The 27062-nt window shown below is 34.3% G+C and overlaps 6 protein-coding genes across 7 annotated transcripts; all 6 read right to left on the bottom strand.

The window, feature by feature from the left end:
- Positions 3277-5896, bottom strand: LOC18602666 (zinc finger CCCH domain-containing protein 1). The gene is made up of 4 exons (XM_018118672.1): positions 5689-5896; positions 4939-5104; positions 4025-4854; positions 3277-3699 (listed from the first exon to the last, which is right to left on the bottom strand). The coding sequence occupies exons 2-4, from the start codon at positions 5015-5017 to the stop codon at positions 3592-3594; spliced, it is 1017 nt and encodes a 338-aa protein (XP_017974161.1). The 5' UTR covers positions 5018-5104; positions 5689-5896; the 3' UTR covers positions 3277-3591.
- LOC108661650 (F-box protein CPR30-like) lies at positions 7836-8677 on the bottom strand. The gene has a single exon (XM_018119258.1). The coding sequence runs from the start codon at positions 8653-8655 to the stop codon at positions 7969-7971; it is 687 nt and encodes a 228-aa protein (XP_017974747.1). The 5' UTR covers positions 8656-8677; the 3' UTR covers positions 7836-7968.
- Positions 9666-15810, bottom strand: LOC18602668 (phenylalanine--tRNA ligase, chloroplastic/mitochondrial). Its single transcript, XM_018120192.1, has 10 exons — positions 15431-15810; positions 14685-14875; positions 13532-13738; positions 13140-13257; positions 12633-12709; positions 12059-12238; positions 11912-11956; positions 11700-11804; positions 10086-10199; positions 9666-9966 (listed from the first exon to the last, which is right to left on the bottom strand). The coding sequence occupies exons 1-10, from the start codon at positions 15627-15629 to the stop codon at positions 9916-9918; spliced, it is 1287 nt and encodes a 428-aa protein (XP_017975681.1). The 5' UTR covers positions 15630-15810; the 3' UTR covers positions 9666-9915.
- Positions 17753-18883, bottom strand: LOC108661627 (F-box protein CPR30-like). Its single transcript, XM_018119093.1, has one exon. The coding sequence runs from the start codon at positions 18881-18883 to the stop codon at positions 17753-17755; it is 1131 nt and encodes a 376-aa protein (XP_017974582.1).
- LOC18507219 (F-box protein CPR30) lies at positions 19698-21014 on the bottom strand. The gene has a single exon (XM_007099604.2). The coding sequence runs from the start codon at positions 20951-20953 to the stop codon at positions 19835-19837; it is 1119 nt and encodes a 372-aa protein (XP_007099666.2). The 5' UTR covers positions 20954-21014; the 3' UTR covers positions 19698-19834.
- On the bottom strand, positions 21365-23529 carry LOC18602670. Of its 2 annotated transcripts, none has more exons than XM_018118629.1 (3): positions 23355-23529; positions 22569-22670; positions 21365-21750 (listed from the first exon to the last, which is right to left on the bottom strand). In XM_018118629.1, the coding sequence occupies exons 1-3, from the start codon at positions 23457-23459 to the stop codon at positions 21634-21636; spliced, it is 324 nt and encodes a 107-aa protein (XP_017974118.1). In that variant the 5' UTR covers positions 23460-23529; the 3' UTR covers positions 21365-21633. The 2 variants fall into 2 exon arrangements, with proteins under 2 accessions (XP_017974118.1, XP_017974117.1); XM_018118628.1 differs by having other exon boundaries at positions 21365-21764; positions 22571-22670; positions 23355-23527.

The following is a 27062-nucleotide window of genomic DNA, read 5'->3' on the forward strand; positions in this document are numbered from 1 at the left end:
GCTCAAGCAAAGATCCTCTGTTGCTGTATTAGCTCAGGCTGTATCAATGCACCGAAAAGATGAAAGCAGAAGAACAAAGCTTCCAATTCCTAGTATCAAGCTCCACATCTCCAAACTGACTTTGATTACGTTTTCTTGCCCCTAAGAGGGCTATGGATTTGAGTATGGCCCTGAAGGATTGGAATATTATTGAGAATTCAGTGCAGAACCATGAACAAGAGAAGAAAGTAAAAAGGATATTGACTTGGCTGGAAATGTCACAGGAGATTCATAGTCATTGGCAAAGTGGATAAGTAAAAGAGAGAATGAGATCTGTGATGAAAATGACAATGCTTTGTTGAGGCTGAGTCCGAGATCATGATGAAGTGAGATAAGATTGTTCTACTGTACGTGTCATTCTTTGAAGCCAAACCTTTTTGGTCACTGCCCTCGTAGGGAATGGCATATTTCGTATCAGAGATCCAGGTATGCATCTCCATTACTCAAACGATAGGTTTTCCCTAAACCTTATATAGCTAATTTCAATGTAATTTTCTCTTTCATAAGATTCTACATCCCTTTCTTACAATATTCATTTCTTTGATCTCTCCTTATTCTGCCCAAATTAAGTTTATGCATATTAAAGACTTGATTGTTTCTAGTAAAAGTAACTTCATCCTTGTAAGATTCTACAGTTTGTTGCATATTGCACAGAAAAGCAAGAGCAGATGGTCGCAATACAGTTCAGAAAAGGATATGGATTATAAGTACAGACTTATTCCACCCATCTTACCTAAAGAAATTGTTGCTTCAGCTGCATCTTATGTCCAGTCACAAGCAAAAGGCCTTATTCCCCCAGCTTCAATTCATTGCACGAGAGTGGTGGTAATGATTCGCATTTGAAAGTGAAAACTACCCCAAAGCAGGACAGCAAATGCGTATCAGGTATCAGAGGTGACCGATCACCATGAAGCATCAATAAAAGACTACTTTGAACAGAGGAATGCAAGAGGCGCCAAAGGACCGTACTTGTTTGTGATGATGACGTGTATATACTCCACTTCTTTACTAAATCCTTTCAATAATTTATTCTCTATCTGTCAAATATGCACATTGATCTGTCAAGCATTGTTCTGATATAGCAACTAATCCATAATTAGAATTCAAATAACACAATCTTGATATCTATGTTAAATTCTTCCCATTTTCCTCCAGAATCTAATTACTACATTTTTAGTTGCAGCCTTGCAGTGACCAAACTCGTGGCATCTTGACAGTCAATCCTCTTCTTTGAATGAAATACATTTGAGGTAAGCATCAATCTGGAGTCTGAATATTCTGAATGGAAACGCCACAAAGTGAACTTCTTAAGACAAACTTTCAGACGATAGGAAGCTACTATCATTCGGAATGTGCTGGTGTTCTTGTAGGGAATAGAAGTGCTTGCAAAGAGTATATAAGAACAATTCATGGAAGCAACTATGGACCCTTTGAAGGGGCAGCCTTTCTCTGGTAATCAACTTGATGCTATAAACTAGGATGGTGGTCAAGCCTTCTGCAACGTGCAATTTATAACCTGTTTTTAGTTTTAGCTCAGCTTTTATGTTTGGAAGTTTCATGCAGGTGAAAGATATTTGAGGACTTGGGGTTGACGAAAGCCACATTGGACAGAGTGATTAGGCCATATAAAGACTTTGCCACTAGAGGCTTCTCCTACAACTACCTTCTCACGTAGCCTTAGTTCTTGCTCTTTTCAACCCGTCTCTAATTCCAAATGTAAGTATCAACTGGAAAAGTACTTTATTCTCGTGATTTTGGTAATTAGAAAATTTTAGAGAGTAAAAAGAAAAGAAAAGGTCATACTAAGAGAATGATGTATAAATAAAACTGCTTTAAGGGACAAAAATGACTAGAACCCATTTCTTGAGTTTAAGTTTAGGTTTGACAGCTGATTTCACTAACTCTTTTTTGGTCTTAAATGCAGAAACTATTGTTTGTTCCGCTAAGAATATCGTTCATTGTCCTGCTCCCTCCCTCCATGGAATGCTTTCTATGCGGTTGGACAGCACCCACCCAACTGAAACTATCTGGAATCTTACAGATGGAAACTCTGTGAACTATCATCCTAAAAGATCATGACTCTATAAGTAGGTGTATGGAGACATGGACTCTGATCTGACCGAGCCGAATTCTTGGCCAAAGCACTGCTAATTCTCGCAAGGTTGATAATGCACTGCTAGCTGCAGGTTGAAATACAGGGTTCGTTGGCATCTCAGGAATGCCATGAATATTCTTGAGTTCTAAGAAAAGAATAAAATTTTCTACCATTCAACAACTTGTAGTAAAATTTTGTATATACACTACAATTTTCAGTTGATTCTCAATTACATATCATTGTCTATTCATTTATGCTTATTCATCTATCTGCTTTAATTTTTAGTTGTAGTTTCTTGTTTAATTGTTTAAATCGGACAACTTAAGGAACTTCACATAAAAAGCCTACCTAATTACTACTCTATTTACAAAGCGGGTAAGATTTTTGCAAGTATAAGAGGTGACAAGGATTTAGTTATTAACCAGAGATGTGAGATGAAGAATGAGATCAAAATTACAAAGAAAAAAGTTAATTTATTATTACGTAGATAAAAAAAGATTAAAGTATACAATTAAATGACAAAGACAATTCAATTTGAAAATACAATTACTTATGTATACAGAGAATCCAAAATCTAACCTATCATGTATGGTTAACCACATTCAGGAGTCCGCTAAAATACATTTGATACTAAAGAAACAACCAAACAAATCTGTTTTAACGGGCATACATATGTAGGTAAATGTTTAGTCTAGGTCAAAACCTATTCAAAAGTAAAAAAATGAGAAGTAATTAAGAACATCGAGGGAAAAAGGATAATTAGATAATGAAAGGGCACAAAACAGACCCTCCATGCATATAGAAATGTTATTAATTAGGATTCATCAAATCTATTGAAATTTCTCAATGGGAAAAACAATAAAATTCTTGACCAGATCAACCAATGTATGATGCCAACAAACCGCATGAGGTCTGAACTCTTGCACTAGCTTGGTTTCAATACGGAAAGGGGAAAAATAAAAGAAAAATGCTATTGTGATGATAACAATACAATCATTTATTCCAAATAACTTGAATTAGGCGAACTACCAAAAAAATAAAAAATGGAAGAAGAAAAGAGTTTTGGGGGACCATAACTTTATTCTAAAAGTCACTGTACTGAGTTAAATGAACTACCGTTACCAGATGAACATTGTCAAAGGAACAACATAACAATTGCAAACACTATGGAATAAATATACGAAGACAGGATGATTTTTTTTCCCACACTTTATAAGAACAATAAGTTGGTAGCTGCATGAAAGAGAAGAATGCTCACCTAAATTCTAATGCAAACGCTCGCAGCAACAATGATTTTAAAAAACTCATCACCACATAATCTAAAATTTTGCCCAAGCTCTAGCAGTGAAAGCATTCCTTTAAAAAGATATAAAGAGTACTGAATCTTCTATTACAACAATAAACAAAGAAATAAACATGTTTGTGCCTGCAGAAGTTGTAGCAAAACATAAATGAACTTATCGTTTACCCTCTTCGGCCATCTTTCTACGTATCTCATGAGCAGTATTAAAAATACCAAGGGTAGGTTGGTTGCAGACAAAGCACTTCTTATTCTTTGCATGATGCTGAAAAAATAAAAGATAAAATAGTTGGTTAGTTTACATTCAAGCAAGAATAAAAATGAAAACCATGGTAATGACATAATACAGATGTGAGCCACCAAAAGTTGACAAATGTAAAGTGAAAATATGTCCTATTCCTATAACTGCAAACAAGTTTGACCATATAAAAAAATTTTTTTACGTTAATAACCAAAAAAGTTTTTCACTCTAATGCATGAACAATAATATAACAAAAATTAACAGATATTGAATCGAGCAAACACAACATGCATACACACACATGCACACACAAAAATTAAATTTACATGAAAGGACATGATGAGGTAACCTTTAAAGCACAATGCTCGCAGAAGTAGTGCTTGCACTTAGTAACAACAGGATCCACAAAAGGCTGCCGGCAAATAAAACATGCAAAGGGTAACGAATCATCATCATCATCATCACTCTGGTTTAACCCCGCCCCATCATCATCATCGCCACCCAAAGCCAGATTTCTCTTCCTTGCTTTCTCTGCTTCTTCCCACTCCTTCTCTAACTGCCACCCAGACTTGTAATCTCCGCGATCATGCATAAACTTACATGAATCTCCGTAACCACAGTAACCAGTTTCTTTGTAGTCTTTACAGATATCTGGCTGATAATCAAATCTTGCTGACACCCTGATGTGGGCAGAAGCCCTAAGAGGTCCATGTGACCCACCAGCTTTCTCACTGGCAATTGTTTGCTCTCTTCGAAACCCCGCCTTATGATCCACATAACCATGCATTCCTTTATACAACTTCTCTCCACCAGAGCTTGTGCTTTTCCCCTTCAAAACCTCCTCTGATTGTTTAAGAACTTTCTCACGTATAGCTCGAGCATCTTTTGTAACCTCAGTCTCAGTTTCTAAGGTTGCTGTTGCTCTGCTATCATTGTGAACTTGAATTTCCTTTGAAGACTCAAATTGGAAAATTGGTTTGTCAGATTCTATCTTTGATTCAGTGGCAGCAGCACTCTTGGAGGGTCCAGTTGAAAAGTATAACTTATTATCAGGCTTCAGAGTCTTTTTATGGTTCTGCAACAGAGATGTTTCATTTCTGGAGTCTTCATCTTCGTCTTCGTTTATTGTCCTTTTCCTTATGTTTTTGCCCTTTGTTGGCTTCCTAAAGAAATTGCAGACTGAAAAATAAAAAAGTTAGCTATACCTATACAGGAAAAATAACCATATATACCTTTAAAAATAATTAAAGGAACAAATTTTACCTTGTTCAGACTGCTGAGGTTCTGTTTCAGATTGCTGTGGTTCTTTTCCTGGATACTGGGACTCATTTGAATCTGTCATCTTAATGGAAACAAAAGCAAAGGTTTATAGATTCCTTGTGTCAAGCAAGATGAACTTCAATTTGCTCACAATTGTTGCTACAATCACCTGAAAGAAGGTTTTAGAATAACATCAGTTAAAATCTTTACTATTAAGTAAACCGACTATTGATCCATGATCAAAATACTAATCATAGTCATAACATAATTTGTATAGATAGGATCACACTTTCTGTCATGAGAATGAAATTAAAACTCATGATTTGTAGTGGTTCCTGATAGAAGATACTCAAAAGGATCATATGTCATCACGTTCTACAGTTCTAATCATCATTATAGCCACAATTACATTGATAATTGCACATGTTAATTTCATCAAGAACACAAAAGCTAAAACAAAGAGACAAAATAAAAAAGACATCATTAACAACTTCACCGTGAAAAATTACATGGAAGTTCATAATTTTATAACCCAAAATTCGAATAAAACTATACTAGATTCACTATAGTTTTCATGAATTTAGCAAAAAAAGTTTTTTTTTTTACCTCAAAAGTCTAAAATCTCTAAAACCACAAAAGAAAAGAAAAACAAACCCTAGATCGAAAACAAAAGAATCACTTGACTCAGAATCATAAAATTTAAAAATCTACAGACAAGGATTAAAAATTTTAAAATTCTCAAGTCCTAGTTACCTTTATAATGGAGAAAGATAAAGAAACCAGTGGACTGACTTGCAGCGGCTGACGAACACTGTAGAGGGAAGGAAAGGGATTGTTGTCGGAGGTAGGTTGCGTTACCCGAGAACTTTGGAGCGAGCGGTGGTGGCAATGGTGGGGTTCACCGTTTGTGGTGGTAGACGACGAAAAGAAAGAGAAGAGCAGGATGGGAATTTTACGATTGGGCTGGATATTCCCAAATTTAAGGCCCGATGGTTTAATGAATTGTGCCCGAATCCAAATGGGATTCGGATTCCAGGAAGTTGCCTTCTGTCTGACCCGTATTTGACCCGTATCCACTCTTTTGGTTATTGATTTATGTCCCTTTTTTTGGCCAAAAGTGGATTATGTTCTTTAATTAACTTACACAATAAGTATTTTAAACCTTAATTAATACGTATTTGTAAAAAGCAAAACAAAAGTAGTTCACAACTTTAGTTCACTCCTAAATAAGATTAATTGTAAAAAAATAGTTTTGATTTTGGCTTTTGCTTTTTTTATATGTACATTCATTAATCCTTGAATTATTTTTATTTCTTAATCATTTGTTCAATCAGACAAAAAATAAAATCCTAGACTTTCATTTCTCCATATAAACAATGACCAATTAATATTTTTCTTATTCATTTAGGCGTTTCAACTATATATATATATATATATATATATACACGCATGGCTTACTTAGGTAGACTTGTTATGAAATTGGAGTAGTTATTAGTTAAAAACGATTAAATAGAATTGCAAAAAGTTGAAAAAAATTGATAATTAAAACTCAATAAAAAAATTAATAAAAGCTAAAAGTTTATTAAAAATTGTACTTTATATACAAATTTAGTCATTAGTTATTGAAGGGACAAAACTAATTGTGATGATTCCTCTAAAAAATATATCAAAAGTGTGCTAAAACTCTAATACCTGTGATAATTCATTTTATAAAATTTTGTGATGGCTTCATCTTTTCAATCAAAGAAAGAGTGCTGAGAGAAAGGGAAAAAAAATATTAATACTATTGGAGTGCAAATTCAGAAGACTAAACTAAGCGAAGCAGTGTTGCATGACTTTACAACATGGATGAAAAGTCTAGTCTCTTCTGTTTTATCTCCCCTCAATCAAACAGATTGCTTCCTTTAAACCAATCCTTCTCCATTATCTGCTCCTCACTTCATTAGCCATGGCTCTGCTGAGAGTCATTACTTTTCTGCAATAACATACCAATAGGAAAACTTGGCACCCTTTTGACTCAAAGGTATGAAGACATACTTCCAAACACAATACTTTTACTATATTGTTGGATGCTACCTGTAAACAAGGAATGATGGAGAAAGCTCAAGATGTACTAGAACTGATAGATCAGAAAATGTAAGATTATTAGCATACAATGATTAAGGATCTTTATTTTGATGGCAACAAAACAAAGGGTTTTCAAAATATATTTTATTAATAAAATTGAGGAATATATTTTTTTTATTTAAACTTTGTTCCTTACTAATATATATATTTTTAAATAAGATAAGTATTTTTTATGTTAATTTATTTATTAAAATTTAAAAACATATAACATATCAAAAGAGGAATCTGATTTTTTAGTATCTTTTTGTTCAAAATTTAAATATTAAAACTTATAAAAAATAATTTATTATATTTCAATAAAAAATAAATAATTTTTTAATAATTAGATAGAATAGAATTAAAAATAATATACATATCATATTATATCATACACGTATCATATAATACTTGTTTGATAATTGACCAATCGATAAAATATATAAATTTGTGTCAATTTTTAATAATATCTTTTCCTATTAGCAATAGTCCCATCATATGGCAATCCTCTGCAACTTCTCCTTGCTCCGTCAGATTTCCTATTAAAATAGAAATCAACTGAATTTAGCTGAGAAAGTCTTAGCATTTCGTTTAATTGATCACCATAAATGCCCCCACCAAGGTAATGTACATATCTTCATGCTTCTCACAGAAATTTGGATAAGGCAATCATGGAAGTGATGCTCCAAAAGATTCAAAAATATGATGCTCAAAAAATGGAAAGTTAATGGAAAATATGAGAATTCACCCATTATTGCACTGCTTTCCAGGATTAGAGAGATTTGGAGAGTAACAAAACAAGGTGATGCAATTCGACATGATTTTACATTTAAACAAGTACAAACAGCCATGGCAGATGCCGCGAGACTTGGAAACAATACAAAAATTGAAGCACAGAGCGAAAATGAACTAGCCTCACCGCATAATTCTTCAATCTTGCACATGATTTTCTCTGTTGGAGACATCATCGAGATTGGGTGAAACTAGACTTTCAAAATATATAATGGAGTGAAACCAATCCCAATTATTGCGAATTGCGAACCTTTGCTCTTGTGGATCGTACACGACTAATCTCCATCCATCATAATCGATTACAAGTTTACCAGTTTTTGTGTAGCATAATCCAATCTGCCAATGTTTGAATCCAGGCAAAGGGTCAACTGGGGAGCTGAATAATCTAGTCCACGAGGACTTGACACCATGTTCCTTCATGAACCATCCTTCATAAAGATTTTCACCGCACTCAATGAAAAGGGACAGGCAATCTCCCCAAACCCCCAACCCCATAGTTGCTACATAATGATTCTCGTCCATACGAGCTGGTTGTGGCACCACTTCTTGAAACTTCTCTTCTGCTAAATCAAATGAAATGATTTTAGTACGACTACTTACTCTTCTCGCTAGCCAATGCAGTGATCCTTTCAGGAAAATCCCACTTCCACCTAATTCCACGTCAGTTTTGAGATCGGGAATTATTCTCCAAACATTGGTTTTCATTGAAAAGACTTCAACTGTAGTTCTGTCAGAAACAATAGCAGGAGACCAGGGTCCGCGAGCAACACTTAATAATTTGTAATCATCAGTTGAGAAATCGTAGCCAAGACCATAAGGAACCATCACGAAGATGATGCTTTGGTTCAGGCAACGGCCTTGATTCCCTTGTAGATGGATTCCATAAAATGAAATCCTTATAGTCCACAACTAAGCACACCAAGCCATTACAAGACCCAGCAAAGTCAATTTCATATTCGGGATCCTTCTTGATTGCTGCTGGATAATCAAGCTCCAATATTATTGCATTGCTGCCATCTTCAGTACCATGGTAAGCTTCCAAGTCTATCGACAGAAGAGGATTGGTGGAGAGTAAGTATTCGGTGGGGGTCGATATTGCTGTCTTTCTGTGACTGTGCAAGGTGTAGTTTGGCAAACTGAGGATCAGAGATCAAAGATCGCCATGGCTTGCATACACACTTGGATCGAAGGAGACATTTGACTGGTAACCTTGACAGTATATTGGCTATAATGTCATGAGGGAGTTGAGAGACTGTTTCCATGGATCTTATAGATTTTGATATCTGCTTAATTCCTTCCCTTCTTGTGTGGCCTAATAAAGGTTGCAGCAACTTGACTTTTCCCTTCTGAAGCTTATAATGTAAGCCACAGCAACTAGCACATTAATTTGTGAAAGAGACATTAGAACGTAATGCTTTTTAAGTCAAACTTTGTGTAAGGATGATGCTTCCTCGTCTCTTCACTAGTGACTTTGCATGAGACTGTCCTGGCCTAGGACCTGAGGGACAAGTCAAAGCTTTTAAATATTCTTTGATACTGTTCCAAGTAGTGATATGGCTTGTCGCAGAACAAAAACCACATCCCCCCAATTCTGCCTCTGATTGGAGATCTTGAATTCTTTGCCAAATATTATTTGCTTTTTCCCTCCCTGAACTTTTTCTTAATGTTATGTTACTAGATCCTATAATCCAGCCAATTTTTGTTCCTATATGCATCTAGGACTTTTGCTCAACGCAATTTCTTCAACACTGTTCTTTAATTTCCTAAAGGTGAAAAGAAAAAAAGGTTGGATGCAAGCAGCAAATTAGAATGAATGAAAAATGATACTCATCACAGAGCAAAATAACAATGTATATATGACAATATTATTAGAAGAAGGATGAAAAAAAATGCTTTATCGTCAAGGAACAGTCAACGGAATACAATTGTAGAATTCTTGTGTATATTCCATGACTTAACCAGCCTAAAACCTTACAACAGCAATAAATAACTGAAAACTGTGCAGTATGATCATTTTCAAGATGCAATACCTATAACTCAAATAGAGAAAAATATGTTTGCACTTTGTGTAGGTATCGATAACGATCATCTTAGGACAACATTTAACTTGCTCTGCACCTGTTCTCTCACGTTCCACTGCATTCACAATTATAAACATATTTTAGACTACATTGTCTTACCTTGAAAGAACACTTTAAGATTATAGTAATAGTAATATCAATAATAGTAAGCACAGAACGAAAGCACAGCAATACCTGCAGGTCATTAATCTCCTCATCTGTGAGTGAACGCTCCATGGACCGATATGTAATCCGGTAACAATGACTTGTCATCCCTTTCTTGTTGGGAAAGTTATCTATCAAACTCACCTGGTAGTAACAAAAATAAATATTATTATTGAACATACCTACCACAAAAGACCCTCAAATGCTTCATATTACGATTGTTGAAAGATTTATGTGACAACCTAGGTTTAATTAAAGCCAAACATGTACAAAACTTTCCATCATGTACAACATTGACCTGTTGATAGTAGTGCTTTAAGGCCTTTCCATGTAGAATTTAAAATATGCTTTGTACATCAATAAGATATCCTAGCAGACGAATCAGTCATCCACACCAGTCTTGAATATGTATATATTTTTTTTTTGAAAATTTAAGATATATTCAACACAGAGGGAAGCAATCATTTGCCTCTGTAGCAACATACAAGCAGATTCAACTCTGTTATTCCCTGGATTAGAGAATAACATCCTTGAATCATCCTAAGGATACCTGAACTCAAAAAACTATACAAAAGGAATGGGTTCCCTGGCCTTCCCCTTATCTGCCAGTTCCCCTCAACATCATCAAAAACAATCAAGAACCTCAGCACCCTACAAAAGGAAAAAACAAAATACAAAATCCCCATTCCCCTAGGCTGAACAAACATCAATCGGTTCAACATAGTTACTCCCTGTAATCTGTACATTCTGGCCTTCAATATGTAAGGGAGTATAAATAATTACAATTGTTATGACAGAATCAGAGAAAGATATTTTACCATGAAATCACAATCTCATATGTATAAAGCTATAATGCAAAACCACCAGTATCCAAAGCTTTGAATCCTCATCATTTTTCTTTAAAAAAAATTATTGAACAAAAATTTCTTTGTAACTGTCATTTGAGACACAACATTGGCTGATGGATAATTTCTATTTTTTATAGAACACCTCATTCACTCCAGCATACATAACCATTTCCACTGGATACTCCCAATTGTTTTATATAGCCCAGCTGTGGGTTAAAAATAAGTCATATTAAAAGAAAAACTAGAAATCTAAAATTGGGACATCTATTTTAAATCCACAGTGTCATTTATTATTTTCTTTAAAACTTCAACGATAAAGTCTTCGCCTAACAACAACTTGAGAAGCAACAAATTGTTTTGTACATCATTTACACTTTCCCAACACCACCACCGCTTTAGTTTGGTCCTTTGTTGACATGACTTCCTCCACAGAAACCTAGCAACCTTATTTTCAGAAAAACAGATAAGAACCTTTCCCATCCCAGGCCAAAGAAAGTGAAAGCAATCAATAGAGTCCATTCAGAGCCACTGAACAGACATACATATGAGATATTACTTATTTCAACTCCATTGAATCAATTCTTTCTGTTTTTCTGTTAATAATGGATGAGATAAAGCAAGTCAGTCAAACACACTCATCTCTGTCAATACCTTTTCCATCATTCAGATAATTTATAATATTTATAAACTGATAATACGTACTCTATATAACATTCAGTTGGGCAAATTTACCATATAGATGAACATGTTTATGTCTTCAGAAGATATTTCTAGCCAACAGATGTAAATTGCATACCTCTTCAACAAGATCCCCAGCTATTCCTCTTATAACTTCACATAAATTGTTCTCAGTAAATGATTCATTGATCCAAAAGCTGATGTCTTTATAACAGGGAGGATACTGCAAAAACAATTGATGTGTCAAGTCATTCTTCCATAATAAGTACTAAACTATTAAAAGAATATACTGTGGAAAGGGTTAAAATAAACCATTTTCTTAATTTATACCTTTGAAAAGGGTTTAAACTTCACTCCCATTTGGCCTTGGGAAAACTGCATTCAAGTAGCTTAATCAAATCCAGCTTAGATGAAGATACTAAATTGGAAATTTAAGAACTTCAACTTTCAAATCGTGGAGCTACATTCAGGAGCTACCTGTGAGGTAAATCGTTCATCAGTTGACCAAAAAAGCCGAATATCCGGTATGTCAAATAAAACCATTGCAAGCCGCTCCAATCCAAGTCCAAAGGCCCAAGCAACACTGTTTAATCTACCATTACTTTTCAATATTTCTTGCTCCATCACTCCACAACCCAAAACCTCCATCCATTTTTCCTGACAATTGTTGTAGGTGGCTGGTAAGTCATACTCAGTGCTAAAGTTACCACATGAAATAGTCATTGATTTAAGAAGATTCAGATTGAACAGTCAATTAATAAAAGTAATAATGAGGGCTAGTAACACAGAGTACATACATGTAGTTAAGGAGGTATTAGAACATTCAAATCTTGATTTAGCTTAGTACAATTTATGATTACAACAATAAGCATACTGTTCACCCTCTAAATCTTTTGCTGTCAAACAATCATAGTAGAATTTTTTGACAAAAGGACCATGAGCATTGCAATAAAGTAAGCAATGGAGAAGGCAAACAAAATTCTTCAGACTGAATAAGTCATGCTTAAAGAAAACACTAACACTATTCTATAAAAGAGGATTAAGAGAATACCTTAAAATAGATTTCAAGTTCATAAGAAGGATTTGTAAATGGAAAATAGGCATCGATCCAACGCATCTCAACGGCACCTGGAATGTTAACAGATTGAGGCTAATTGACTTTAACATGTAGCAGTCCTTACCAAGTACATGATCAACCCCAGACACAAGCACTTTGATGACTAACTACATAAAATTTTGCAAGTGATCTGAGTTTTATAGCAGCTAGTTAGACACTTCTCTCAATAAAAAAATTTATTATTGCACATAAGTCCAGATATCTTGCACATTGGTACATATATCTCCATGGTATCTCCAAAAAAAATGCAAATCTGCGATGAATTCTTGTCACAAAAATTGCCACTCCTTGCCAATTCCAATAGTGCATTCATGATGTAAATAAAGATCTTACTTCAATAAGGAATATGATTTCTGAATCCCTATATCTCATTGTGGCAGATACGCATCATCATTTGCAAAAATTGTAATCCCTCAAAAAAGCTTCGACTCTAAGAATTACCAAATAAGTGACGAGCAAGGCCCTCTAGACTTTTCTTTAAGTCCTCAGCTGCATATGATGTGGGATCCAGACCTGATGCCTCCCAATTATCAGGAGTAAAAACACGAACCCCTTCCATCTGTATGGTAAAAGGCCAGATGTTTTAGGGGCAAAAAACAAGAAGGGACCTTGATTTATGAACATGGCCATCTTATAACATATGTTACATGTCAAATCACAGCTGTTCATCATGTGGACCCATGCAGGAGCCCATTGTAGGGCCCATCATATGGATGGCTGTGCTGGGCATGTAGCAAGGAATGCAAAATTACCATGTACTTGGAACAATTTCCCAAGAGAAGAGAATTTTGTAAAGCTAGTCAACATTAAAGAAATTTTCAACAAAATCAAACCTGATGAAACACAGGGTAATGGGTAGAATCAATAGAGTCTCTACGGTACACATCACCAGTTACAAGGAAATGAGTGTGTCCCCTTCTCAACAGCTCTGCTTGATGAGCACTTGTATGACACCTCAGCACAGTTTGAGAGTCAACATAGTATGTATCATTATAGCTCCTGCTTACATGATCAGCAGGCACCAGGACATCATCAAAATTCTGCAAGAAGATTTACTGTCATAAATAAATAACTATATAAATATATGTTCTCACAAACATTTTGCAAGATATAACATAACTGAGAAATGATATTAATTCATCAAATAGATGACAAAAGGTTTCTTCATTTCAGAGGAGCACAAATAAAAAATGAGGCATAACTTTGCATACTGAAAATCCAATTCTGAGCAAATAAAATTGGACAACAATAGAGGTCCAGAATTTGTCAAGTACAATTTTGAACAATTCTGATGAGTATTATATGAGCTTAGATAGGAATGAAAAATTTCCTTATATACTTTAAACTTCAATTTGAGGAAGTTAAAGTTGCATATAAGTATGCAAATTAGTACATTCACCATTCCAACACTTCAGAATTGAACGACTCTAAAATCAAAACCTAAGGGTAGAAGAATATTCTTACTGGCTAGTCATACTGCTTGCAGAGCCCAAAAATAGCTATGCGGATATGTAAAAGCCTTTTGGATTGGAGAGATTGAATTATATTCAAATCACATGGTCAATTCAAGAAGTTGACTAGAGAGACCACGTATTGTGGAACAAAACATGCTTTAATGGGCCACATTGTAAGGAGAGAAAACTGTCTATAACCTCAATATTTGACCCAAATCTATTCTCTCCCTCTCACTCACTAACCCACACACACATACATACATAGAGGTTCAAGCCTACATGGTAAATTACATAATTCATAAGTTAATACACAAGCTTCGTTTATCTCTGAAGTCCATACAGATACAAATTCAGATGAAATTTTTTTAACTTTTCAAAGATCTTAGACCAATTATTCTAAAACAGAGCATAAGATTGATTTATAGAAAATCTAGACTCAAAAGCTGATCCTTTGCCATCCAATAATATTTGCTAATTCAGAGGAACATAAAAGAGGGCAAGGTAATACAGGGAATAGTGGACCACATTATACCTGTTTTACTGAAACAATTGGGCAGAGATCATCAAACTTATCAAACATGTTTGGGTAATTAGTATCAAAATACTCATATATTCCATTCTTCAAAATCCCAAGAGGGTGGTTATTCCTTCTGTGGAGCTGCATTCCCAGTTTTGAAAACATCGTGTCTGGAACATTGTTCGTTGGGTCATCCCTCACCACATCTACAAATCGCACCATCCAAACAACACTAAACCAATCATAAAACTATGCATAAAAAAGTGGTCATGAATCAAAATTTCACCAATAACAAGAAATCAAAGCACATACCATGCACATATTCAAACTAAAAACTCAAGCAATAGATTTTAGTTGCTGAAAATTTTCAATTATTTCACAACATCCATGAAGGGGTAATCCACCTACACTTACCATCTTATAGATATCTTCCGTTCCAAAATATAACAAATCACACCATAATTTTAACTTTCTTATCATATACAACTTAAAGACACACAAAGGGCATATTCTGAAAGCTCCAACACACAAATGCGATTAGGTCCATTACAAAATAAATTAAACCTTTACCAACTCGGAGTGAAACACGGGATAAAATACCCAAAACAATTTACTAGTACTAGAGAAAGAAAATGCAAGAATCGGATAGACCCATCTAGTTAAAATGCAATAACAGGAAATATTCAAATGACCCAATTCAAGAACAGTAAAAAATAAGCATAACAGAAAAAACCAAGTCCATAGAAAGTGGCATTTTTTACCATCTTTAGCAATTTTGTTTCCACCAAGCTCTAGCACTGAAGAAGCCACTGGTTGTCTCCACTTCTTCTTAGCAGAAAGAGAAACAGCAGCAGAAGTAGAAAAGGGTAAGCAAAAAGTGAAGCGTTTGAAACCATTAATGTGGTGAAAAAGCGAGGTTTTGGAGAAGATAGTTGAATGAGCACTTGAAACTACTGCCATAAAGCCTTGGGCTATAGAGAATTGGTTTTCTGTTTCAAAAATGCTGGATTTTGCACAGAGAAGAAAGGAGGATAAGTCAGAGGTTGGGTTTGATTCGTTTGAAAGAGAAGAAGGGCACTTCGGTACACACAAAAAAGAAAAATGAAAACTTCATTGTTACAGGCCGCACGATGTTGAGCCTATCAGGCCGACCCTTCTACGGACCAAGTGAAATGGAGATCAGACCCTTACAAACCAATAGTAGGGATTAAAAATGGGTTTATGCTAGAATATAATGGACACCCCAGTTGATAGTTCAAATTCTAACTCAAGAAAAAGAATTAATATATTTAACTATATGTTAAAAATAAAAATTAAACAATTAATCAATTCTATCAAACACTAATCCACTAACCAAATAAATTGCAATGTGATTAAGATCTTATAACTAAAATAACCTTAAGCAAAAATATATTATTAAATAAATATTTCAACTCGTTTATCAGTTGTTTAAAATCTGATGCAATTCCAGATAAATTAGATTATTGAGTTGAATAATTTCGAATATAAGAATTTTGATGCAAATAAGAAAAAGAGAGATCTTTATTTTAGTGACTTTTTATTCATAAATTTTCCTTATTAAACTAACAAAACCAACATTAATTAAGATTTATAATGTTTTAAGCCATTCGAAACACATGTCAAAACTAACAAAATGACTCAACTAGTGAACCATGTAATTGCCACTTCAAAAATATACTCTCTATGGCTAGGTATTTATGGTCAAACTTGATTGATATCTTAAAATTTAAGTATAGATTCAGTCATCCATTTTAATTAAATTTATTATTAAAATATTAAAATATATTATTATATTAATTTTTTATTTATATTTGTAAATGTATTTCTAATTTAATTTTATTAATATGATCATGTTTTCACATTGAGACAGAATTGAGTTTGGACTTAAACATTCATATCCAAGATTTAATCCAAGGCGAAAGCTAAGCCCACGGACACGATACACAGTTTGGTTTAAACATAAATCATAATTGGATTCGGATATCAGGTACCCAAAAAGTAGTACTCGAACTCGATATAAATAGTGAAATTACTACTCGAATCCGATTACAGAGTATTTTAATTTTATGTAACCGGTTCGAATACTTAAGAGTATCTTGTAATAATTAGAATATCCATTAGCGTTTTTAGGGAGATTGATTGAACTGTACGTCAGAGCTATTGAATAAATGCAATAATACCATAACGAAGAATCATCCGCTTTCAAGTGGTAGGAAAATGGAGATTTTTACGGGAGTAAAAATACTATATTTGTCCAACATGAGGTAATTCACAAGACCATGGTGTTTTTTTGTTTTTTAAAAAAGATTTTCTAGCTGCTGTAAATAAAAAATTAGATTAACTTAGTACTACCATTTCTCCGTTTGCCACCGATATCGAAGTACATGAAATTAATGTCTTCAAATAAAAGAAAATGCACTGATTTCCTAATTTTGACCACCCATATAAATCAAGCTTATTTGGCCAAAACAATACAACCCACCAGCAACAAAGCAAGGCATTAAGGCACCCCCACACGGCCCCCAAAAGGAATTTTGTTGTTAACTTGGAGTTTATCAATGGACTGCATGGGGTGATCTATATATTAACTTCAAAATGTCCATTATACCAACTTAATTCATAATTTTTGTTCCTTGGCATTGGTCAACAGATACAATTTGAATTTTTCAACAAATTATAATAAGAAGCTAAAGGAGAATCAGGAATCTAAATAATTAACAACCACTTCAATTTTAATGTTACACAGTCCCACATCAAACAAGGAAATTCTCTGCAAAATCTCCTTTCCTAGCCAAATTTATTACCTGAACAACACATCTACTGACTTTAGACGACCAAATCTTCAACTTCTTAGCATATAGCAAAACAGAAAATATATATGCACTATAAAGCCAAGGCCTTTATGCAGAAATTATAAAAGAAAAAAAAAGGTTCCAGTTAACAACGGTTGCTGTTGCATCAACAATAAGTGTAAGAATAAAGGAGGGTAGCTTGCCTCGCCTCATAATTTGTTCGCCCCTTTGAACGTTTCCTCATTAACTAAGTGTTATGCATAGTTGTGTCTATACATTGGTTGCACCATAACAATTTGGCGAAACCAGGCTTTCAATATAGATAGCTGGTTGAAACCAATCCCAGTGATTGCCTGGAGTAAAAGTTTTTGATGTCTTTTCTTTAGGATCATACCAGACTAATTCCCTTCCATCATAATCTATTAAAACTTTACCAGTTTTTGTATAGCATAATGCATTCTCCCAGTATTTATATCCATGCAAGATGTCTCTGTGGACACTGAACAATCTACTCCATGACGACTTGATGCCATATTCCTTCAACAGCCATGCCTCAAAAACATTTTCACAATCGTATCCATAGAACAGGCATAGGCAATCTCCTGAAATCCCCAAAACCAGTGTGTTATCTTTGCTCTCTTCAACATGATCTGGTACCGGCACCAGTTCATAGAATTTCTCTTCTACCATGTGAAATGCAACAATTACATAAATTTTTTTGAGGCCAGTTTCTCTTGCTGCTAACCAATGCAATGTTCCATGGAAGAAAAGCCCAGGTCCTTCAATTTCTGTGCCAGATTGGAGGCCTTGAACCCTTCGCCAATTGTTACTTTTCAACGCCAAAACTTCGACTTCAGTTTCGTTTGAAGCATTAGCGGTAGAAGGACGAGCAGCTCTAACTACTTTGTAATCATCGGTTAAGAAATCATAGCCAAGACCGTAAGAGAAGGAAGCCTTTGGATCAAAAGCGTTGAGGTTTGCCAATTCCTTGGCTTCTCTAATAGTTGGATTCCATAAGAAGATGCGCTCATGCTCAAAGACTGCACATATCAAGCCATTACAAGAACCTCCTAAATCAAGCCAACCGTCCACCAAATCATCAGAGTCAGGAGTCTTCTTCATAGCCGACGGATACTCAAGTTCCAATATCAGTTTGCTTTCATCATCGAGATCTTCTGCCGAAGCTTCACAGGCTATTGATTCAAGAGGTTCAGTGATGAGAAGGACTCTATACCTGCTAAAGTTGCTGTTCTTCTGTGTTTGTTTGAGGTGTAGTTTGGCAAACTGGGGATCAGAGATCAAAGACCTCCATGGCTTGCATACACACTTTAGTTGTATCAGGAATTTGACTGGTAGCCTCGACAGTATATTGGCAATAATGTCTTGAGGGAGTGTTTCCATGGCTTCCTTTCAGATTAATTTTGTTCTGCCCTTGCTCCTTGGATAACCCTTAAGTTAAATAGCTAAATCACGTATTCTTATTTACCTTGAAGCTTACATTGTACGCTATCAAATATCAATGTTATGGGATTTAATTTGTCATTGGTGGAAAGGTTCAACAGCTCTTGAACCAAAGCATTTTAGAAAAAAATTCCCTGTCAAAATAAGAATGGCTACTATATTTTTTTAATTCAATGATCAGCAGCTCCCCTTTGAAGTAGTAATTGCACGTGGGAGACGAATTGAACGAGTCATAAAGCTATTAACTAATATAATTCTACGGTAAAGACAACAGAATCGTCCACTTTCAATTGATTATTATTAACCAGATGTGAGAGGCAAATAGAGATGTGTATAGGGGAAGCCATGTATAAAGTCCACTGTTTCTGGTCCTTCACAAGACCATGCTTTTTTTTTTTACTATTGGGTTAATTTTCAAGCGAATATTTAAAGCACAGGAAGTTAATTTGTTCAAATAAGAGAAGATGGCACTAATTTTCAAACTTTGACTATGTTGAGGACCTGTCGAGCAGTTTACCCAACATTAATCAAGCTTTTGTCCAAGAGGCTGAATTAGGGATTAATGATCTTCCAGACTAGGAGCACATTTTTTTTCTATTGAATTTTTCTTTTTCTGTAATTGCAGATTAGGATTTTACTATTCCATATTCTCTTCGGAAAACCGGTGCAACCCATCCTTTCCTAGCCAAATTTCTTACCTGAACAATAAATCAATTGAATTTGGCTAAAACAGATCTTCTACTTCTTAGCATACTTACAAAGAAAAGACGCACCCCTTTTTTATGTAGCTGTTGCATATTTAACCACAATAACATAATAGAAATGGGAGAAGAAGCAACTTGTCTCACCTTACAATTGACTTGCCTCTTTGAAGGCTTCTTAAATAAAATTTTAGGCATCATAACAATTCGGTGAAATCAGGCTTTCGTTATAGATAGCTGGATCAAACCAACCCCAATTACTGCGCGAAGTATAAGTTTTTGATGTCTTTTCTTTTGGATCATACCAGACTAAGCACCGCCCACCATAATCTATTACAACTTTACCAGATTTTGTGTAACATAATGCCTTTTCCCAGTATCTATGTCTTGGAACAAGGTCCCTCTGGACACCGAACAATCTAGTCCACGATGACTTGTTGCTATCTTTCAAGAGCCATGCCTCAAAATAACGTTCACCGCATCCATTAAACAGGCACAGGCAATCTCCAGAAACCCCCAAAACTCTCGAATCATTGCTCTCTTCAATCTGATCTGGTAGTGGCATCAGCTGGAATTTCTCTTCTGCTAATTGAAATGAGACGATGACATTTACTATTTCTAGACCGTCACTTTCTTTTTCCCCTAGCCAATACAACGCTCCATGGAGAAAAATCCCCGGTCCTTCTATTTCGATACCAGACTTAAAGCCTTCAATCCTTCGCCAAATGTTACTCTTCAATTCCAGAATTTCTACTTCAGTCTCACTAGAAGCATCATCCTCACTAGAAGGGCGAGCAGCTCTAACAACTTTGTAATCATTAGTTGAGAAATCAAAGCCAAAACCATAAGAGAACGTACCCATTCGATCAAAAGCATTAAGCTTTGCCAATTCCTTGGTTTCTCTAATTGTTGGATTCAATAAGAAGACGCGATCATTCTCAAAGACTAAGCATACCAAGCCATTGCAAGACCCTCCCAAGTCGACCTGGCCATCCATCAATTCATCAGAGTCAGGAGTCCGCTTCATTGCCGTCGGATACTCAAGTTTCAAAATTAATTTGCTGTCATCATCATCACCAGAAGCTTCACAGGCTGCTGATTCTGGAGGCTCAGTAATGAGAAGAACTCTCTGGCTGCTAAAGTTACCGTTCCTCTGTGATTGGGTGAGCTGTAGTTTAGCAAAATGAGGATCGGAGATCAAAGACCGCCATGGCTTGCTCACACACTTGAATTGTAGCAGAGATTTGACTGGTAGCCTCGACAGTATATTGACAATAATGTCTTGTGGGAGTTGAGGGAGGGTTTCCATAGCTCCTTCAGATCAATTTGGTCCCAGCTACCAAACCCTTGAAGCTTTGTTTGTAGACCATCAATATATGATTTGGAATTTTAGGCTTTCATAAGAATTTGGTGAAAACGTAGTCGTTTAGGGCGGTATTTACTGATTACATCTTTGAACCAAAAGAGTGAGTGGAGAAATTCTCCTGTCCAATACAGTATTGGCTGCTATTTTTAATTCTATGGTCAACTTAAGTAGTCAAAGCTATTGAATAACATAACAATATATAAAATCTACTTTTGGCCAAAGTTTGTACTTTATAGAATCATCCCCCTTGAACCAAAGTTAGGTAGGAGTCAGCCATGTATATAGTCCATTCTCTTCTAATTCAGATTAGGTTCAATATCTTACCATCAAATAACTTTCAGACAAGAAAACTGATTCTAAATAGCTTGCAATATATATTTATGGATCATATTTTCTCTCTTCATAAAATAAGAAAAGCAAACCCGAAAATAAAGAAAAACATAACCGAAACAAAAGGCAAACTGATAATTAAACAGAGTACATACAATAGTATTTAGTCATTCAGACTTCAACTTCAAAGACACTTAAGAAACGAAAATATATGCGGAAATCACCACAGGACCAAAGCATTCGGAAATGGAAAAGACAATCCACTTATTATTCAACATAACATTTTGCTAACTTCAGTCAGACGTCACAACAGATTTGCCCTTGATGTCTCTTATCTTAATGCCAGCCAAAGGATTTGAGCTATGCCCTTCTCTCTTGATTGGTCCAAAGCCATCTTCCTTCTCCACCGTCTCCCAAAAGTTATGTATAATTAATTTGAGGATAAATAAAAAAGAAACAATCGACTAAACCAAATGAAAATGTAATTTATTTTATATAATTGAAAAAAAAGAGAATTCGAATATTACTCTTTAAATAAGAGATCATGCCTCAATCAATGAGTCAAATGTTCGGATAAAAATGTATGTAAAATAGACATTTACAATTTAAAAACGATTGAAATAAACTAAATTGTACATATCTAAAACTTTAGAATTCTTAAGATAAATTGGAAATTGAGTTGAATATATAGTAGGATTGAATATAATTATTGGAATTTTTTTCTTCTGTGAGTTTCAATTATACCAAAAGGATCTTAATTTATTATATAAATTTAAAACTAATATTTATTAGAAATTATTCTATTTATGCTTGGATTTAAATTTGATCAAATTTCAATTTTAAAAATATAATATACACACATATACGTACACGTAAGATATCATTATTAAGGTAATACAAAGCGAGAAAATAGTTTTGGAAGGGAAATAGCATTACAGAAATATCCCTAATTTTATCAACACTTGATGAGGTAGGGCAGTGGAAAAAAGAAAATAAAACAAATCAAAATTAGATTTTAATCTCTTCAATTTGGTTTCAGTTCAATAACAATAAAATACACCCACTTCGATCAATTTTTGACTTTTCTAATACATTTCTAATTAATATTTACGAGATCTATTTTTCATTAACATTAGTAAAAAAATTTAACCCGCGTGTAAAAGTTAATAAAACTAAGAAGTAGGTAAATAAAAGCCAGAAGAAAAGAAAAGAAGAAGTTGAAACTTACATCAGCATAGATGGAAACCTTGGCCCGTTTGGCATACCTCACGTATCGCATCAGATCTTCGTAAGTGTAGAAACGTTGATCAGTTGGTGGACAAAGGTAGCACTGCCATTATCACAACTTAATTAGTTAAATAAAAGTCGTATTAATATTTAATAATATTCTATGTTCCGTCGTAATTATAATCTTCTTTGGTATTTATATAAATATCATGTACAATATTATTAGAAATTTAAATATCTGACACACGTATTTTATTTTTTTAATTTAATTAATAATGATAAAAAATTTAATTTGTATAACTTCATAAATACTGTAAAGTATTGTTAATACATGCATGTAAAACACGTGTAAATTTATATTTAGTTAATGTCAACGATCGATCTATCTATATACTTTTTGATAGTATATAATGATTGTTAACAAGATTAACGAACTTAACGAATTTCTTTATCGTGTATCAAATAATAAATAAAGATATAAAAATATTAGTAACGTAAAGATCGTATCTGATTCACTTTCTAAGTGGGATCAAAGTATATAATAGACAAATTATTGAAGGTTTGATATTTATAGGATCTAGGCAACCAGATTCAGTATTAAGTGCAATCAAATGATAAGGAAAAAAGAGCCCTTCTAGTAAAGGCAAAATCAGATACGCACGAAGTGATTATACCTACATGCAAGTACTCATCTTTAAATCAGTTGAACCATTTTGAATTGTTAATTTGATCAAAGTTATCAAATGAAACATAAACAAAATACGCTTAGTAATTGATTAAGCAATACCTGGACTTCGGTACCATCATCTTGCACCATGGTATCCAGAACCCAGCCTTCGGGAATCGAATCAGAGGGAAGCTTGATGTCCTTTTGGTCTTCCTGAGCAGCCATTTCCTGCAAAAGTGAAAACCCCAAAAGCACTCTCTCAGTTCTATATGGTCTAAATTTCACCAAGACACTGCTGCATGAAAACGAATCAACCAAAGGGATTTAATATAGGGCAGTCTGGAAATGAAAAAGATGCCTTTGAACCACGTGTTCTGAGTTCCTTCGTCAGGAAACCAAAACGTGGATTGAAGGAATGGAGTAAAATGTGATGCTTGCCTGCTTCTGGAATTTCAGTTTCAGTTCTTTGCTAGGCTGGTTTTGGTTTTTTCTTGACTACTTTCACGCGAGAATAGACAAACCAAAATGAATGGACCTTGAGTTTGTTGAGAAAGCTGACAAGATTTTTCATGAAAAACAGCCGTTTCATGATTTGTATTAAGTTTGGTTACCTTTTTAAGTAATTACCTCAGATTTGTGAGTTGGCAATTTAATTGATTCATGAATCAATTTCAACTAAGGAAAGTTGATTCATATTCGGATATTGCTATATTATGATTGTCGTAACGTGCGGGTCCGGGAACCCGTCCGCTGGACGCGAGCGAAAATAAATGTTTAGGAGTCGCCACCAATCTTTTTTATTTAAGTGTGATTGGTCACCTATTAACTCGATTCTAATTGAAAAAGTTCAAAATTAATTTTAAATCTGTTGACAGAACGAGAACTAGTCCACACTTTTCAAAGATAGGTTCGGGAATGTAGTTACTCACGGAGAAGGGTTAGTACCTCCATGACGCCTGTTCCTCAAACGGTACCATTTAATCTTAAGTTATCCTATTGTAACCTACCTTGACTCTATTCCTATGTTCCCTTAATCCTTCTTATTAATTAATTCTTTATTATGTTATTTGATTGAATTTTTTATTTGGTTTCACGGTGCACATGATGCAATTGCAAATGATGTTATGATTTATTCAATTTTAAATGATGGGATCTATAATCTTTTATTGAAAAATCATTCGAAAACTATCCCAACGCTTTGGTGAAGTCTTGAAATTTTCCTTACCTAGGAGTATCCTCTGAAGAATTCGTCTCTACAAGCTCTTCGAGGAAATCTCATCATCGAAATTTTTGCCCCATTAATAAGATAAACGTTGCATGCTATGACAGGATAAAAATGATGATATCTACATGAACGCGTTTATTGATTTAGTTAGCTCGTTATTCATGCGATAAACGTGTTTAATAATTTAAAATGATTTATTACCTTGTTCATATATTTATTGTTATGTATATATTTTTTTTGATGTATGTTATTTTTTTACACTGATTATTTGAGTTAATGAGTATTACAGTATAGAATTCGGATTCATCTCAATGCTTCGGTGAGAATCCATCTCGAACTTTATTTATTTTTAAAATATATATTATTTTTTTTAACAATGATTATTTGAGTTAATAGGTACTAGAGTATAGAATTCGGATTTATCCCGACACTTCGGTGAGAATCCGTCTCGAACATTATATAAATTTATTTTTTTTTATTTTTTTATAATAATTATATTTTCATCACGTATATATATATTTGAGTATCTAAATATATTTATACTATAAATATTTTCTTCTATTTAAACATCTCTTTTTTTTTTTAATATTTATACTATACTTTAAAATATTATCTAAAATAAACCTTAGGACACTATACTAAGTAATTTAGCTTAATTTATGCCATCTAATTACATATTTAACCTAATGAATTGGACCAAACCCAAGCAACATAATTCATAATGCATTCATAAAGAAATGGGGTTAGATTTTTACCTTATTTGGGTTTTAATAATAACCCAAACAATTTGTGTATAGCTCACCAAGTCCTTCAATCAATTGGGCTGTTGAAGGCCCAAAAGGAAAAGTCTTTCCCTTTTTTAAGGGACCCAATGCCGTTTGAACCTTTCTTCCTCTTTTTTTTTCATTCTTTTTTTTTTCTTATCTTTCTCTTTCTTCTTTCTTAGCCCGACCCCCCCTTTTTCTCTCTTCTTCTTCTATTTTTCTTCTTTTTTCTCTTTTCTCTCTTGGTTTCTTTTCCTTCCTTCTTTTTCTTTCTTTTTCTCCTTAGCCGCCGGCCTCCTTCTCTCTCTTCTTCCTCATTCTTTAATCGGTGCCGATTCGACCCTCTTTCTCCCAACCGATGCCCCTCACTTACTCTCTTTCTCCCACCCTCCAAAATCAACTCTCTCCTTCACACCCAAATCCGCCCCTCACCAGATCTAATCTCTTTTTTTTTTTTGTGTTGTGTTTATTTTGATTTTTGATCTTTTGTTATTGTGGCCAAGGAAATCTGCTGGTAGAACACTAGGGTATTTTGGATTTGCAGGTCTCGGTTGTTTGAAGAAAATAAGATTTTTTTTAAACATTTTCTTTCTGTTTTTTTTTTCTATCTTTTTGTTTTGCTCCTCTTCCCCCCTTTTAAGAACTAGATTGTCCAAAAAATTGGACAATCAAGAGGTGAAATCATGCTCTTCTGAGCATGATTTCACATGTCTCTGGCACAAAGGGGAGTTGGTAGCCAGAGGTGACCATTTTTCCCTAAATCCGGCTACCTTTCAGGGGCATTAATGCCTTGTAATGATGGACTGGAGAAGGGACTGAGCACACTCAAACCTTTCCTGTTCTTCTTCTTTTTTAAAAAAAATTTATTTCTTGTTTTTTTATTTTTTTATTATATTTCATTATTATTTATTTTTTTGATTTTTTTGAAATAGGTGTCTACAATGATCTTGCCTACTAAGAATGATGTACATTGGGAAAAACAAAATTATTTGATTCAATAGCAAGTCTATGTATTTCATACTCTATTAATTGGATTTAAATTTCCCTTCCTCTAAAATAAAAAATATATAGAAAAATATTGTAATCAGTATTACTACACTTTTATCCCTTTGAGTTTCAACTATACTTATTTTAATAGTATTTTTTTTATTTTTTAATTTTTATATTGTGAAAACTTAAAAATTCTTACTTTATAGTTAGATTTTTTTACCCCACTTTTTTTCATATTACGTGTCCAATCTTTGTTATCATATGCAAACAAATCAATTATCGACTAATCATATATATGAAGGCCACCAATAACCAAAACAGACCAAAGCATTGTGTAGGTCATACGCACTAGTGCTGCTAGGAGCCAAAAACACTAGTGTGGAATCACACTCAATGAACGAGAAGAGTGCTCAAATTAACAAGAGGTGTAAAGGGGTTTTAAGTGGCGAAATTTTACATTGGTTGGAAGGTTTGGTGGTAGGGAAAACCAAAGAAGAAAGTGAGGTTGCGATATTAATTGACAAGCTAAGGATGGAGAGGCATATTTGAGTGTCAGTAAAGGGTATTTCTCCAAGGCATTTCTTGCTGACTTTCACTGATAAAGAAGAATTGAATATGTTGGAGAAAGATGAATGGAGGTGGCTTAAATGGTGATTCACTAAGTTGGAGAGGTGGACAGAAAAATATAGCACACAGTTGTAAAAAAGTGGTCGTCAGTCAATGGTATACTGATCCATGCATGTAGACCTGACAATTTTGAACACAACACGTTAACAAGACACGAGAATATACGGGTTAAACAAGTTTTGAATTTAGTCTTAACGTGTTTCGTATCTAATTGTGTTTGAC

This window comes from Theobroma cacao, chromosome 4 (genome assembly GCF_000208745.1).
Source record: "Theobroma cacao cultivar B97-61/B2 chromosome 4, Criollo_cocoa_genome_V2, whole genome shotgun sequence".
In the NCBI taxonomy this organism is placed as follows: Eukaryota; Viridiplantae; Streptophyta; class Magnoliopsida; order Malvales; family Malvaceae; genus Theobroma; species Theobroma cacao.

Bases quoted from the DNA above. Each gene is read 5' to 3' on its own strand.
- LOC108661650 (XM_018119258.1), bottom strand. From the start codon at position 8,655: ATGGTTCCTTATGGTCTTGGCTACGATTTCTCAACTGATGATTACAAA.
- LOC18507219 (XM_007099604.2), bottom strand. From the start codon at position 20,953: ATGGAAACCCTCCCTCAACTCCCACAAGACATTATTGTCAATATACTG.
- LOC18602668 (XM_018120192.1), bottom strand. From the start codon at position 15,629: ATGGCAGTAGTTTCAAGTGCTCATTCAACTATCTTCTCCAAAACCTCG. The intron at 10,200-11,699 runs GTATGCAATTTA...TGTTACTACCAG, and splicing joins CTGGGGATCTTGTTGAAGAG to GTGAGTTTGATAGATAACTT. The intron at 9,967-10,085 runs GTATTGCTGTGC...TTGTGAATGCAG, and splicing joins AGGAGATTAATGACCTGCAG to TGGAACGTGAGAGAACAGGT.
- LOC18602666 (XM_018118672.1), bottom strand. From the start codon at position 5,017: ATGACAGATTCAAATGAGTCCCAGTATCCAGGAAAAGAACCACAGCAA. The intron at 4,855-4,938 runs GTAAAATTTGTT...TTTATTTTTCAG, and splicing joins ACCTCAGCAGTCTGAACAAG to TCTGCAATTTCTTTAGGAAG. The intron at 3,700-4,024 runs GTTACCTCATCA...TTATTTTTTCAG, and splicing joins GCGAGCATTGTGCTTTAAAG to CATCATGCAAAGAATAAGAA.
- LOC18602670 (XM_018118628.1), bottom strand. From the start codon at position 23,459: ATGGCTGCTCAGGAAGACCAAAAGGACATCAAGCTTCCCTCTGATTCG. The intron at 22,671-23,354 runs GTATTGCTTAAT...TGATAATGGCAG, and splicing joins ATGATGGTACCGAAGTCCAG to TGCTACCTTTGTCCACCAAC. The intron at 21,765-22,570 runs ATGTAAGTTTCA...AATTAATTATAC, and splicing joins CAAGGTTTCCATCTATGCTG to ATAACTTTTGGGAGACGGTG.
- LOC108661627 (XM_018119093.1), bottom strand. From the start codon at position 18,883: ATGGAAACACTCCCTCAAGACATTATTGCCAATATACTGTCGAGGCTA.